Genomic DNA, 15,967 nt, shown 5'->3' with positions numbered 1-15,967 from the left:
TCTGATAAACACACGAGCTATCCTGTGTTTAAACAATTCAGTATTTAAACACATCCTGAATGTAAGGGCTCCTTACTGTTTCTTGGTAAGTTGGGCATTTGGGATTCAGTCCTTTGTTGAGACGATGGTTTTTGATTATCACCCAGGGTCAAACATTTTTCAAGCCACAACTCCTCAATACTCTGATGAGAGCACTATACAACTAACAAGCAGACAGACTTTGTTCAAAATGATCAAATTCCAACAGAAAAAGCCCTGCTGTCCAGAAGCAACAGTGCTGACAGCAGCGAGCGTTCTTTCAGTTTTCAGTGAGTTTCATTCCACCCCTAATTCTCTCATCATTGAATGGGAACCTCTCGGGTAGGGAAAACAAAGCCAGCGTCACTCAGCGGTGCACGTCTGTCTACACTGAGAGAGCTTGGCATGCGAGGAGGTGGGCAGGACCCGACACCAGCCAGCACCTGACCTGTCTAGTTTACAAACTATGTCCTCAAAACCCAGCTCCTGTAACGTTGTCGTTTCAGGAGTGATGGAAACGCATTCCCATTCAGGAAACACTCCCAGTAGTTTAGGGACGTGGAAGCCACTCCAGCGTCACTCCAGGAGTTAGCTCCTCCTCTCTGCTGCTTCCTCACTCACACCCTGTAATCACCTCCACTGGGGTGCCTCTCTACCTTGAATCTTTATGAATTTTTTTATCATGGAAAATTGCAGACCTATTCAAAAGTACAGCCCCCAGGCACCCTTTACCTACTTTTAAAGAATGATCAACGTTTTTCAAATCTTGTTTCATCCACTTCTTGCTGACCTAGGTTGTCTTCCGGTTTTTTATTTTGTTTTCTGGAGCATTTTAAAGCCATTCCCACACATGTCATCAGTTAACCGGTCTTGTGCCCACTTCTACTGCATTCATCGCATGGCAGCATCTCAGGCTGGACTCCAGGTCCTCAGGAAGAGGATTGCTTTATGTTTTAGTCGCCGAAACAGAACCTGGACCATGGCGAGCACTCTGAACACTTGGAAGTCAATGTGTAAGTAAGGGCAACAGCGTTGCTGCCATAGACTTAAGAACAGGTCTCGGTCACAGAGTGCGGAGTGCCTCAGCCCTCAAGCCCGTATTTAGCCAAAGCTCATCTGTTTCGGAGCAAACACTGGCAGCCTTAGAGCGGTGGCTGCGTAGCGTGGCGGTTCAGCATGTGGGCTCTGCAGGCAGAGGTCCTTGATTTGAACCCCAGCTCTTCCACCACGTGCCGTGTCTTTGGGTAAGACAGGCTGCGTTTTCCAAAGATTGCAGCGAGCTCTCCTGTCCCCGCTGTTCTTCTAGGATGTGGCCATTTCCCCAGCAAGAGATAGGGTTCCTGTTCCCTCCTCTTCAAGGTGGATGTGCCTGTGAGCATCGTGGAAGTGACGTTCTGTGCTGTCCAAGGCCAGGTCTTGGAAGGGAATGCGGCCTCTGTATTCCTGGCTGCACCATCCAGGCCATGTGAGCATCCAAGCATTCTGAGACCGCCATGCTGTGAGGAAGCCCACAGACCACCTGGAAAGGTCCTGGACTACACGGAGAGATGCCTGGCTAACCCCAAGCTGCTTCAGCCTCCTTGTTCTCACCATCCTATTTCTACTTCATCTACTGTCAAGCGAACAGCTGCATGAGTGAACCCAAACCAGAACTGCCCAGACAAGCCCTTCCTCAATTCCCGACCCACTGACACCATAAAAAATGATTGTTGTGTTAGGCCACCAAGTATTGGGATGATTTGTTGTGCAGTGATAACCAGAATATTGGGCAAGTTACTTAACCTCTCTGTGCCTCAGTTTCCACATCTTTAAAATGGGGATAATAGTTATCTACTCCACACTGGGCTTTTTGGAGTATTAAACAAATGAGGTTAAGACCAAAAATCACCTGGTACTCTGTAGCCCTCAGTAAATATTGGCAATTATCATTTGGGAAACATACATGGTTTAGAAATCCTGGCCAACCTAATAAAGATTAGCATTTGCAAGTTCTTACATGCCAGGCAGGCTGATAGCTTCTGCGTGAGAAGTGTTTTCCGTAAATGAAAAACCAGCTGCAAGGTGGCTATGAGTTTTGCATTCTCTGAACGACTGGGGAGAAACTAGAATTTAAAACATGGCTCAACCTATCATTTGCACAGTATATGTCACCGGAAACGCAGGCGTGCCTGGCAGGGCTGACTCTGGTAAAACACGCTTCAGAAAGCAGACACAAAAGGCCCGGTGATCACTGTCTCTTTTGCTCTCAGGCACAGGTAAATTGAGTGGAAGGGAAAGTTTCTCACCAATTTGACCTTGGAAGAGAACCTGAACGTACTTAAGCCAAGAATTTCTTTTCTCGTGCATGAAAACATGGGCTTTTATACTCATTTGGCGAATTGTATGCAGTCCTTCAGTAGCTGTCTGAGAATGGCGTTGTTGACTAAAATACAAAGAAGATGGTGGCCATGGGGCTCACTCATCAAAGGATGGCATGAGGATCCCTTGGTGGAAATGTTTCAGAACACAAATCCACAGCTAGAAGAAGTCACATTTCTATTTGCTATCACATGTTCAGTCAACAATCTAATCACTAATGTCGCACCTAACCGCTTCCTGAAAATTATAGCCGTTACCATCTATTCTCTCAACCAGTAAATAACACAATCCATCTTCTGCATTTTTTTTTTTACCTAGTGTAAAAAGTACTAGGAGTTGGGACACTTTTGGTGCCTTTTCTGGGGTTTTAGGTCAAGAGAGGAAGCTTCAGAAAGGTACATGTGGAGACTACATAGACCCTCCTCATTAAAAGAGTGAGTTTAACTTTCCCACTTGTTTTTTCCTTGAAAGCACCCCCCTCTTTCTTTGTAATGCCAATGTGGAAATTACAGCTCAGAACTCTTTAGAGCTATTGTTAGAGACAACATCAAGAAGACAGGCTTTTCATATTCTTGGGTGGAGTTATGAACGGGCCATGAAAGAAATGACGGAATGAGAACAAAAGAATCTTTTTTTCAAGTAAGGTGAAGACATAAAAAAAAAAAAAAAAAAATCTAAGAGCCATGAACCATACAGTCCCTTAAAACGAAGAATTCAAAGATAAGGAACCTAACACTGTATAAGGAAAACTGAGTTGAAGTTGTAATTTTAGGATCATAAAAATATAAGATGAAGCAAACTAGAAATTATTTTTATTCCAAAGACATCACCGTCCCCATCCTCTTGGTAACACGCCACACTGATTAAAAACCAGTGCTTTCCTTCAAGAATCAGAAAGCAAACTTTAGTCACTCCCCCAAAGCCCAAGTTTTAAATGCTTTCTTTAAAAATGTGTCCCCCGGAGTGGTGCGTAGTACTGCTAAGGAGTAATAGTGAGACCCGAACGGTGACACAGGACTCAGAGAGGAGACAGGAGCCTCTCAGGAGGGACAGAGGGGCTGTGGCTGAAGCACAGCGGCTCCAAGGGGAAGGTTCTACGGTCCTTCTGGACACTTGTAACCTCAGTGAGTCAACGGCTCCTGCAATGCTGTGATAGCTCTGTTTGGGGAACCCAGGCAAGATCACTATTTCATGTATTTCTGAATTAAAATTTGCTGTAATTTAAAATAAGTAAATGGAATACATTTGCAGTAAAATGAACGACTTGGGAGAATTCCTGGTTGAGAATGGATTACGCTTCTGAGGGAAAGCACAGGCCGATTTATGTGGCGTGTTTGCACTCTCAGAGATCACACTGACATCAAGGCTAGTGATGCTAAAGTGGATGCCGGAGAGCCACGTGTCCTAACACGCCCTGGGTACTTCGTGTCTGACAATGGCGGTGTACACACAGGAGACGTTTATTATGTGAGTTCGGCGTCAGACACACCTGTGATTTTTCAAACGGCAGGTTACATCCTGTTAGTGAGTCATGAAATCAATTCGTTACACCAGGAACATCTTTTAACAAAACAGAGTAGGATATAAAATAAAAGAGCACAGAGAAAACATTACTTCATGGCATTTTTGTTTACAGTCCCTCTGTGTTTTTAATTTTTATCATCCTCATAACATGCGTCTCAGAGGGTATTATCATCATATCATCCATGTCTCCCAGGTAAGAAGAAGAGACACACAAAGGGCAACCTGAACAAAGCCACCAGGGCTGGGCCTTGGCCCTGAGACAATCCGACAAGCTCCCGTGGTCTCCCCCTGAGCAGCGGGGACGACAGGGAACTCAGATCCCCCCAGCCCGTCTCGGCCCCTGGCTGCACAACATACCCCGCTGCAACGGTGTCTCCCAGCAAAAGCCGCTCCACAGAGCAGCTATCCAACAAGCTCAAAATAAATAAAAGATACATACGAGCAGGTCTGAAAGAGAAAGCTATTTATTCACATCATTCTTTTCCTTTTTACAACTCCTCTGCTTTTAAATAATAAAAATTTCTGGATAACGGGGGAGTTTTAAATTAAGATATTTTAACAGAGGATTTTCACAATATGTTTTTTTATGTACACGAATTTTCAAAAGTTTTTAACAGTTCTTTCCAACCTGCGTGACATAACTAAAAGCTGTAGACCTTTAGATTTAGACCATGCATCTTTCTCTAAAACTTTCAGTTTAGGAGATTATGTTTAGCATCTTGCAGTTCAGATCCTGACAGCTGAGGATCTTGTTGACGTACCTGCTTCGTAAATGAATCAAGTAAGCGGAACCGATCTGAAATGTTTTGGTGGTAAGCAAAGGTTATTTTTTTTAGACATCTTACACTGCTTTCATGAAAACTTTCTGGAAGTTGTCTCTGTCAGTCACATGACTGCTTTCTTGTTCCTGTGTATGGACTCTGAGCACACGTTAGATGCATGAGAACAGGTTTATTCTATTCTATCTCTGGTTTAGCCAGCTCTTAAAGACACCCACGGGGATTCCAAGCTTTCCGGGGGAGACACTGGTGCGTGGCTCCCCTTGTCCGGGCGTATTTCGGAGAATTAACTTTCCTTGGCTACTGCACATACTAACCCCCTTACTGTGAAGATGCCCGCGTCCATAAGACGACTTTCAACAAAAACAAAGGGCTAACACCCTTTCACATCACGCTGACAGATTTCAAATATTTATTAGTCAAACTAGAAGAGAGATTTTCCTAATATTTTAGCATGACTTCCTCTGAAGAGTTGGTGTAACATCCATTAAAAAGTAGAGAAGATTAACCTGTACCATGATCAAGTACAGCTAACCAGGAAACAATCATACAGTTCTGTCCAGTTTCTCCGTGAGAACAGCTGAGGCCCATCCTGAATCTCACGCGGCAGCGATGGAGGCATCGTCCATGAGCCGGCCCTGTGGCTTCGGAGGGGAAAACAGGGACGGTGTGCAAGGTAAGAATGACCACAGAAGCGCTGTTAACTGGAGAGGGTCTGCAAGTACTTGGAACTGTTTCACGGACACAGAATAGATGTGTGCAAGTTCCCATCTGTCTCCTTCCCCCCACTTTCTCTCGCCACGGGAGCCTGGGAACGGCGACCTCGCAGCTTCCGTGCGGCCCGCTCCCTCTGTTCCTAGCGGCAAGCTCACCAGTGCATCACATCCTCTGCCCGTGGAGTCCCCTCGCCCCCTAACCTGCAGCCGCCACCCACCCGGCAGTGTACCGCGTGCGACAGGGCGCCTAGCCCCCACTCCCGCTCGAGTGGGAAAGCTTTAGCCTCCCTCTCGTGCTCAGCCTGTGTCCCGGGCTCCAAGCGGGCCACAAACCTGCGCTGCCAGCAAGCTCCTTGGGACTCAAGGGCTCCCCTTCTCCTGTTTGGGAAAGAGTGATGCATCATGAACTCTACGGTGCGTAACTACAAATACTGGGAGGACTGAAGTGGCGGATAAGCACAGAATGCCCCTTTCTCGAAGCTCACTGATTGGAAAAATTTGAAACATGACATCGAAGAGGAACAGCTAAGAGTGAATAAAAGATATCGTGACTGCTTTTAGGTGTAAAGTTTATGACAAGTCAGCGACACCCCAGAGAGTCATCAAGTAGTTAAAAGAATGAGATTCCTGCAAATGACCTTATTACGCTGACGGACTTTGGCAGACAGAGAGCAGGAGAGTCAATAGACCAGCGTTAGAACCGCAGCACCACAGGTTGACGCTGTGATTTAAGCAGACGATTCTGGGGGTTCCCTGAGGCAGTGAAGGGGCTCTCCTGCTCTGTTCTGTTGCTGGGAGGCTTCATACATGGAGATACACATGCATGCATGCGTGAGTAAGGCCACTGAAGCTCAATGCAGGAATGGAATGAATGAAAGACTAGGTCAATCAAAGAACAGGAACCTGGAAATCATATCACTGTTTAAAAAAATCAAAACATTAAACCAGAGTATAGTTTCTGACTGGTGATCATTTTTAGAAAAGATCCAAATCCAGGAGCATTACATAGTTATTAGAATCAGAAAAGTTCAGGGATTGTATTCAGAAAATTAATCCATTTTGATTAAAAACTAGTTACAAATTAACTACAATTTAAAAATATATTTCTAAAAAATAAATTATAAAATAAAATAAAACAATTTTAAAAGAAAAACAAAAATAGAAATATATTTTACTAAGCCAAAGGAAACACATGTTTAAGGAGGCCATCAAGATAAATCTTAATTTGCCCAAAGGAATAAAAATCTTTAAAATTAGATCTAAAAAAAAACTATAAAACAGAAAATAAAAAATTGATAATAACTTAATAAGAAACAAATAGCAATACTGCCAAATTTATGTAGTAACAGTCAAAATACTAACATTGCTAGTCTTAAAATACTATTTAGTGAAGTTTACGTGAAAAAACTGTGGTGTTGGAGAAGACTCTTGAGAGTCCCTTGGACTGCAAGGAGATCCAGCCAGTCCATCCTAAAGGAAATCAGTCCTGAATATTCATTGGAAGGACTGATGCTAAAGCTGAAACTCCAATACTTTGGCCACCTGATGAGAAGAACCGACCCATCTGAAAAGACCCTGATCCTGGGAAAGATTGAAGGTGGGAAGAGAAGGGGACGACAGAGGATGAGATGGTTGGATGGCATCACTGACTCGATGGACATGAGTTTGAGCAAGCTCCGGAAGTTGGTGATGGACAGGGAAGCCTGGCGTGCTGCAGTCCATGGGGTCACAAAGAATCGGACACAACTGAGCGACTGAACTGACTGACGTGAAAAAACATCTACTTTGCCTTTGTTTCCAAGACAATAAAAAGCAGAAAATGTCTAAGCCTCACCTTTACAAAAATACTGGTTGGGATGAAGCGCCTGAGCAGTTGATTTGTGAAGTTGGGAAACCTGAGCAAGTTGATGTTGAGAGACGGCAGCTGCTGGTACCCAGCCATCAGAGGGTAGAAGTTATATAACATCTCCTGTTCCGTGCCGGGGAGGATACGTAGTCGAATCTAAATCACAGAAGTGACAGAAAAAGATAAACAAATCCATGTATGAAATAAACTTGCAACAGCTACATGCTGTTACCTGTTGAATTCTGGCAAATGATCAGACACTTAAGTCTTTCTGGAGAAATATTCGCACCCTCTCCTATTCATACATCTTCCAGACAGACACCAAAATGTAGGGCTGAATTAATCAGGCCAGAACCACGCAGGTAACATGTAATACAGACATGTGCACGGTTTCTCAGCTTCTACCAACATGCAGAAGGCAGTCTGTACTGGCTTAACAACGCAAACACTAACAGCTCAGCACGTCCCGTGTCTCAGACCAGGCAGGTTACAGCCACAGTGCGCGATGGGATAACGTGTAGAAGAGCATCTCTGTAAACATTACATCGCCGTGAGAGGAGCTGGTTGTTTCCTGTGTTTTGTCTTAGGGATTTTACCTTTCTGGTAAGGTAAGTAACTTCAGGGCGAAAAAAAGATGTTTGTACTTCAGGAAAGAGCACCACCTGGTAAGATTTTCGGTACTTTAATTATTTTTTAAGTCAATACGTGAAAGAGATCAGGACAATCAAGAAAAGCTTACTCATTTGCAAGTGAGTACATAAAGGTATGTGATGCGTCAGAGATAATATATGTGTGTGTGAACCAACATATTACAGCCAACATTATAGTTGGTATAGAGTAACATTATAAATCTATATCCATGTACAGACCTATTGTACACTTCATGTGTAATTCTACACTCATTTAACAGCAAACACCGCACTCAGGACATGCCAGCCAGATGGCTGACTCAGGGTGAATACTACTTGGCGTTATTACAAGTTTGCGCTCTAATTACACCCTTATTATTAATAATAAAAAGCATGTGCCGACCACTGAGGTGTGTCTCTGTTGCCATGTTGACACAGGAGGACAGTATTATTGCTGAAAACATGGTTTTGCCTGGGAGAATGTTCCACCCAAAAATCTGATGAACTTTTCCACCTCTGATATGAACAGATGAAGCAAAACATCTGAATCATGAATTTTTCTATGTAGATACAAAATTGTGCCTACACGTAACACAGGTATTCTATGCAGGATCAAAATCTCTAAAAAATTATACTGATAGGTTAGAAGCGAATTAGGCTTTTAATCTGTGCAGTTATACTTCAAAAGGTCTCAAATTAAAAGATATATGCACAAACTCCTTAGCAATAAAAGGAATATTTAAAAATTTTCAGGGACTCTATTATTGTCCAAGGATTTGTGAACTCTTATTTTATATGGAGAAAGAACCTCTATATGTGATCTCAATATAGAAAGGGTGGCCCATTTAACCCACTTCTACAGCAAGTTGTAATTAATCTTCAAAAGTGACTTAAGATTCACCACTATCAAAACAAGAGGGACCACAGTCAAACTTATCAATTCATTTCTGACAGCTCTCCACTTTCTGGCCACACTCCTGTGTCTTCACAAGCAACCCCGTGAGATACAACCTGTACCTGTTTAAGCCCTGAGAACATGAAGGCATCGCTGGGCTCCACGGAAATCTCCACGTCTTGAACTAAGTCCGTCTTATTCTGCAGGTGATACCTGACGGGTAGCGACTCTCTGACACGCCCAAACGACGGCAGATCTGCAGAGGTGACATTTCTCTTGGTTAAAAAGTAACAACAAAGCTCACCATTCATGGGTTCCTTTTGTAAATAAATTTCATTCCATAGACATGGAAGTGTTTAAATTAATGAGAGCACTGCATTGTTGTTAAATAAGAAAATTCTCTGGAAAATAGCCACAGGGCTATGATAAAGCAGCCTAAGAAGAATCAAAGTCCTTCTACAACTGATTTGGCTCAGAAAGGGTCTTGGCTACCAAGAGCTGAATTACCTTTTAGGAATAATTTCTTAAGCCTACAAAAATTTCCCTAAATATCAACAATGGCTCGAGAAGGGATGACAGATAGTATGGGCCCCTTGGTGGAAACTATGATGTATTTCTGTCAAAACCTTTAACCTGAATTTGACCAAGACTAGAGATCTAACTGGGATTCCCAGGTGGCACAGTGGTAAAGAATTTGCCTGCAATGCAGGAGACACAGGTTTGATTCCTGGGTCGGGAAGATCCCCTGGAAGAGGAAATGGCAACCTGCTCCAGCATTCTCCTTGCCTGGGAAATCCCATGGACAGAGGAGCCTGGCGGGCTACAGTTCATGGGGTCACGAAGACATGACTGAGCGCGCACACACGCACAGATCTAGCTACTAATTTATAGGGGCAGAGAAATACTTAAAAATGATACAATGCAAGTCAGCAAATCCAGACTGTAAGCAGCTTTACAGGACAGTTTCTGCAACAAATGAACATCAAGGAAACGAGGGGGGAGGTGAAGGTGGTAGAGAAGGTGGCGGGGGGGGTGGGTAGAGGCAGTGGAGTAGGGGAGAGGCTGCCTGCCTGCCTAGGGAGTTTAAGAGTCTAGACACCAGGTACCAATCAACAGCAATGCAAGGCCTTATAACAAACTATGAAGAACATTCAGAGTCAGCTAGGGAAATTTCAACACAGGAATTTGATCATAATGCAAAATTATTGCTAATTTTTAAAGTTATCATAATGACTCTGTGATTATGTTTAGAAAAATAGCCAGTGATGTTAAAGATGCATACTGAAATCTCTATAGATGAAATAACATCCTGGCACTTGCTTCCAAATGATGAGGGCAGGAGGGGTGTGTAGAGGTATAGATAAAACAAGACTGGTCACAATCTCCTTTTTGCAAATAGTAGGCATTTCTCGTAATGGGGAAAGTTAGAAAAAAATCTTAGAAGCTAAAATAAATATTCTCATTGGATTCCTTAGCTCAAATACAATGTGAGTGGGGTCACCTGCGTTCACGTGGAGAGGGATGTTTTCCACGATCACGTGGGGCAGGGTGATGACGGTGCTGATGGCCGGGACGCTGTCCATGGCTGAAGTCCTACAGCAGAAGAGAAGCCACTTAAGTCCACGTTTCATGCAAGAAGTAAATGCGTCAAAACCAGGGAACATGGCTATTCACCAACTCACTACAAAGCAAATACAAATGACCCCTTTCCTAAAGGGTTAATGGAAGGAGTTTGTGAAGCAGGAGCTTTTCCAATCCCACTTTTGAGAACGTCCAATGAACGAGCTGCTGTTTGGTCTCAGTGATGAAGTCAGGACTCACTACGTCAGAACGTAAGTCAACTGCACCACATGGAACACCATCTAACCCAGCGTTCTGGTAGCAAAACGTCCTCAGTCGGCAGCAGGGTGGTGTCACATGACGACACGCCGCCTCCTCACACTGGGGACCGTCCCCAGAGGGGCCAGGCCACTGGACACGCGCTGCTGTGACGGCGCTGGGGGTGTGCAGGGGAGACTGAAGACCTAAAAATATTTCACTATCAGCCGACACAGGGGCATTCCAACGCCACTGATATAAAGTGAGTAACGCTATGAAACGGTCGGATACTTTTCCTGCAGGACAGTCAGGGTGGGACCCATGGGGCGGCTGGCAACTCTCTGACAACCCGTGGGAAGAGCCTGTGTGCAGAGGTGGCACCTGTTGAAACAGGTGGCACTGTTGTTTCAAAAGTGCAAAACACTACTGAGCAGACGCCACGGGCAAACACAGCCAACCCCTCACTCTTAAGACAGATGCGTCTTTACGGTATTACGGTGACACGACAGAGTCAGCCAAACAGTGCCTCCAAAACACTGATTTAACGCCTACAAATGTGAACTGAGCTAAACATCAACATGGTAAGTTCAGGAGTGTGGAAAGAAAGACAAGCTAATTTTTTTTAAGAAAATTATTTTTTCTTTCTTATTTTTAATACTTAGTTTTAAGATTTATAAAATAATTAAGCCACACAAGAAAATAATACATGAAATGCCATGTATCCACCTCCTAGTCTAAAAGAACATAATGACAGGGCTGAAGCTTCTCATGGACCCATTCCTGCTTGGAACCACCCCCCCCCAACCCTCCGCTCCAAAAGTACCTAATAGCTTGAATTTGGCATCCATCATTCCTGGGTTATTTCTTTATGCTTTTCCAAATTATACATACAGCCTAGGAAGCATATGTTTTACATGTTTTCCAATTCTGCACAATTTGTTCACATCCTGAACATACGCAGTTGCTTTGTTTCATTTAACACTAACAGGCTGATAGCTGCAGCTCTGGCTCCTTCATTTTCACTGATATATAATACTCCACTGTACAACTGTGCCACAACTTACCTAACTTCCTGCTGGTGGGCATTTAGGTTGTTTCTAATTTTTCATTATAAACAGTGCTGCTATGAACATTCCCACCCATGTCCCTTTCCTGTATGTCTGAATCATTTCTAGGACTGCATGGCATAGTCATCAGCTTACCAGGTATTCCCAAACAGATTTCCAGAGCAGCGTTCTAATTATACTTCCCCTCATGACAAACTTTGCATTGTTAAACCTCTTTATTTTTGCCAAATAGTGGGAGTACACACATCTCAGATTACTTCTAAGGCTGACCTTTCCCCTGTGTTTACTGACCATTCAGCTTCTCCTGATCACTATGCCTACTCAAGTATTTTTCTCAACGTTCGGTTTAGATGTTTCTTTTTAATGATCTGAAAAAGTTCTTGATCTGAATTCGAATCCTTTGTTCATTTCAGATGTTGTACGTAGCTTTCCCCACTTTGTACTGTCTTTTCACATTCTTCATGGCATTTTCTAATGAACTGAAAAACTTAATTTTAAGAAATCGAATTCATCAATTTTAGAGGCTCATACTTCTAGTGTCTTATTTAAAGAAATTCTTCCCTACAACAAAGTCATAAAATGATTCTTATTTTTCTCCTAAAAGTAGTAAAGTTTTGCTTTTTACAATTAGAACTTCAATAAATCTGAAATTAACTTTCATATACAATGCACAACAGATATCCCATTTTCTCCCCAAGTCAATACTCAGTTGTTTACCACCAATTATAAAACAGTTCATCCTCCCCCCAGTGATAACAATGCTACCGCTATGAAACGTAATTTCTCTGTGTGGATGTGTGGAACAATTTCTAGACGTGCTCTTCTGTTCCACTGGTTTATTTATACATCTCCGTGAGCCTACACCATAGTGATGACCACTGCAGCTTTACAAAGAGTCTTAGAATCTGAATGGCTAAGTACTCTTGCCTAGCTGTACCTCTTCTGAGGAATTCTGACAATTACTGACAATTGACCTTTCTATACAAATTTTAGACCTGAGAGTGTCAAGTTCCACAGAAACAAAACAAGCTGCTGAGATCTTGAAGGAAATTACACTGAATCGACAATTTATAATATTAAATCTTATCCAAGTCCTATCAGAGACTACTTTGTACCTCTCCCATTTCTTTAGGTTTTCCTTGAATGTTTTAAATTTTTATAATTTTTTCCATAAAGGTAATATATGTCTTTTACTAGATATGTTTCTCATCATTTTGCTATTACATAAATGATACCTGTTTTAAAAGTACTTTGCCTTGAGGTTTATTATTGATATATAGAAATACAACTGATTTTTGTATACTGATGCTATATCCACAGCAGTCTTGCTGAAACTATAATTCTAATAATCTGTCGATCCCCTTGGGTTTTCTGTGCAAACCAGTCCTACTGACTGCAAACGAGGGCAGTTTCTCCTAATGCTTTCACTGGTCCCGTCATCAGAATTTGGCTAAAATCTCGTCAGTATATAGATCACAAACTGTAACAAACACGAACGAAAGTTATCCTTATCAATCTGTGTTTTTGACAAATGGTCAGTGGCAGCATGTAGCTTCTAGCCTGTTCTACAGGCTGGAAGAAGCTCTCAACCATAACCGACAGTGACGCACAATAAAGGCACGAGAATGACGCAAATAACGGAGAAAAGGCAGGGTGGACACAGTCTTACCTCTTCCAGGAGATAATATAATGCCCGGTTGCTACTCCGCCTTCAACATTTCCAACCGACGGGCATCGGAGACAGAAGCACTCACTGGCACTCTCTCCAGTCTGCAAGACAACTGCAAGACAGAGACTTTATAATCCTCCACAACCATCTCAACTATAAACAGAGGGCTTTACATCCACCTAATGTAACAAAAAAGGACACCTTCTCAATTTTTTGTGTATCATCTATAGAGACTTGGAGAGGTTAAATGACTTTTTCAAGGAAGACAGACAACCAGAGCAACTAAAATAACCTGCTTATATTTGGTCTTGGGATTCCCTGGTGGTTCAGATGGTAAAGAATCTGCATGAAATGCAGGAGACCCAGGTTTGATCCCTGGGTCGGGAAGATCCCATGGTGAAAGGCATGGCTACCCACTCCAGTATTCTTGCCTGGAGAATTCCATGGACAGAGGAGCCTGGAGGGCTATAGTCCATGGGGTCACAAACAGGCCGACACGACTGAGCAACCCACACACGTTTGGTCTTAAGACTACATTGTGATTTTTTTCCCTCACAATATTTGCCCTTATAATCCAGTCGAGTACAATTTTGCTTGGGTTAACATTCAAACTAGTTTTTATTCCTTTTAAGAAATACAAGAAAGACTAAAGTACCCTGAACCAGAAAGGTATTATCTCCTCTATAAACTGTTTTAGTTGGATGATTTAGAAAATTTGTCTACTTTTCTGTTTTTCCAAAGTTCTTTGATAAACACCTTTTCCCATTTCAAACGATAAACAGTAGTAAACATCAATTAAAAACTAATTAGAAAAAAACAATCTATTAAAAATCCAAACAGGAAAAAGTACCGTATTTTCAAGTACATTTCTTAGTCACTTTTTAGAGTATCGAGAATCCGATCCTTTAAAACAAGGTCAACTGTACATGATGCTAACTGTCCCCCCACTGCCTTCTGCTCGCACCTCTGTCCACCTGGGACTCCAGCTGGTCCACAGCGGTCATGGAGGGAGCAAGCTGCAGCTCACTGGAGACGATGGTGAGGGCCCAGGGCGAGGCACTCAGCAGGTCGGTCATGAGCAGGAAGGGGATGTCCGCATAAACCCTTTCCAAGTGCTCGAACTGGTGCAGGTGGAGACAAAGGTCTGTCAGGAAGCACACTGACCCATTTCCTTTTTTCTGTTAATTTCTATCAAGTGATTTCCAATATGCTTCCCAGGACATACCTTTGCAGAAACAAATTTAACTGCAACATCAAATGGGAAGACCGTTTCTATTGTTACGGTTTCATCCTGCAAGGAAACGGAAAGGGCACATCGATGGCTTTTATTAGTCTTAACAAAAGAAAATTACAGAACAGAAATCGATTACTGATCAATAAAGAACCCCAACTTAAATATGACAAAACTAGGACTTTTCCCTTAGACAATATTTGTAAAAACCTATGTAGAGAGTCCCAGTTAACACTTCTAACAAGGCATCTACGGCTGTGTGACAGTTCGCCCTGCAGAGCGCTTTCTCACACATTCTTTATGGCAGGATCCGGCAACAGCGGGCAGGGCAGGCGTCACCACCATTTCACAGACGAGGACCCAAAAGTTAAAGATTCAGCAATTGGCCTTAAGCCATGAAGCTAGTGGTATGAGGCCTAGAATCTGGGTCTTCTTTCTCTCTAAGTCCCTTACTTCACTCTGACTCAAGGTGACTAGAACGAGGATGATGATAACAGCAATGATGTGCTATGACAGCATCACCGTGTGTGCTCAGTCGTGTCTGACTCTGCAACCCTGTGAGCTGTGGCCCGGCAGGCTTCTCGGTCTATGAGACGTTCCAGGCAAGAACACTGCAGTGGGTTGCCATTTCTTCCTCTAGGGGGTCTTCCCGACCCAGGGATCTACTCTCCTGTGTCCCCTGCGTTGGCAGGTGGCTTCTTTGCCACTGAGCCACCTGGAAAGCCCCTTATAATCACTGTACATGTACCGTAATGCTCACAGTAACTCAAGAAAACAATGTCAGTACCACTGCTGCTTTAAGATGGGCCATGCGGGGGGCGGGGGGGCGGTGGTCCACAAAGCTAGCAGGTGACAGAGGCAGAAGCTGAACAGAATCTGACCCTGGAGTCTGGACGCTTAACCCACCTGTTCCATCTCCTCTGCAAGGGTCTGTTCACAAAACAATGGGCTTTTATTTATCTTTGCGTCCCAGTGACTTTTAAAAGAGCCCAGAGCCCAGACTCTCTGCAGTGACCAAACTACAAACCCCCAGATCTCTGGGTCTCCTCCTCTGTTGGGCTGGGAGGACACTATGATCACCTAAGCTGCTCATTTCACAGGTTAACTAAAATAACACAAAACAGAAAAACACTCCACATATGATATTTCTCAAAGTCGCCATGAAAAAGGTACCTTGTGACACTTGCAAACAATTTCTTTTCCTTCAATAGTTGTATTGATCAGGTAAGAAACATACACAAGAAACATTCTTGAGCCCACTGTTCCACAGCGAAAGTATAACGTTTTCTCCAGCTGCAACAACATACAAGTATTTTAATTAATATTACAGAGACGGCCTCCTGATATATATTCTAGGATAATGCTCCCACCTTCCAGAGTTTACTGCACTAACTGGGAAAACACCTGAACACTTTTT

At 43.1% G+C, this 15,967-nt stretch overlaps 1 protein-coding gene across 5 annotated transcripts in view; it reads right to left on the bottom strand.

Annotated features, from left to right (window-relative positions):
* Positions 1-4,346: 4,346 nt before the first annotated feature.
* The window catches only part of TRAPPC11 (trafficking protein particle complex subunit 11), a 36,190-nt gene continuing 24,569 nt past the window's right edge, over positions 4,347-15,967 (bottom strand). For 4 of the 5 annotated variants that reach the window (XM_043893491.1, XM_043893490.1, XM_043893495.1 and 1 more), the window contains 8 exons: positions 15,724-15,843; positions 14,545-14,610; positions 14,284-14,440; positions 13,320-13,431; positions 10,267-10,358; positions 8,888-9,021; positions 7,230-7,397; positions 4,347-5,323 (listed from right to left, as the gene is read on the bottom strand). In XM_043893491.1, the coding sequence (XP_043749426.1) occupies positions 5,279-5,323; positions 7,230-7,397; positions 8,888-9,021; positions 10,267-10,358; positions 13,320-13,431; positions 14,284-14,440; positions 14,545-14,610; positions 15,724-15,843 (894 nt within the window). In that variant the 3' untranslated portion in view covers positions 4,347-5,278. The remainder of the gene's footprint in view (positions 5,324-7,229; positions 7,398-8,887; positions 9,022-10,266; positions 10,359-13,319; positions 13,432-14,283; positions 14,441-14,544; positions 14,611-15,723; positions 15,844-15,967) is intronic. The other variant, XM_043893493.1, reaches the window with a different exon arrangement.

The sequence above is a fragment of the Cervus elaphus genome, chromosome 32 (assembly GCF_910594005.1).
Source record: "Cervus elaphus chromosome 32, mCerEla1.1, whole genome shotgun sequence".
Lineage (NCBI taxonomy): Eukaryota > Metazoa > Chordata > Mammalia > Artiodactyla > Cervidae > Cervus > Cervus elaphus.
The sequence above is the reverse complement of the archived record's forward strand: the minus strand, read 5'-3'. Positions and strand labels throughout refer to the sequence as shown.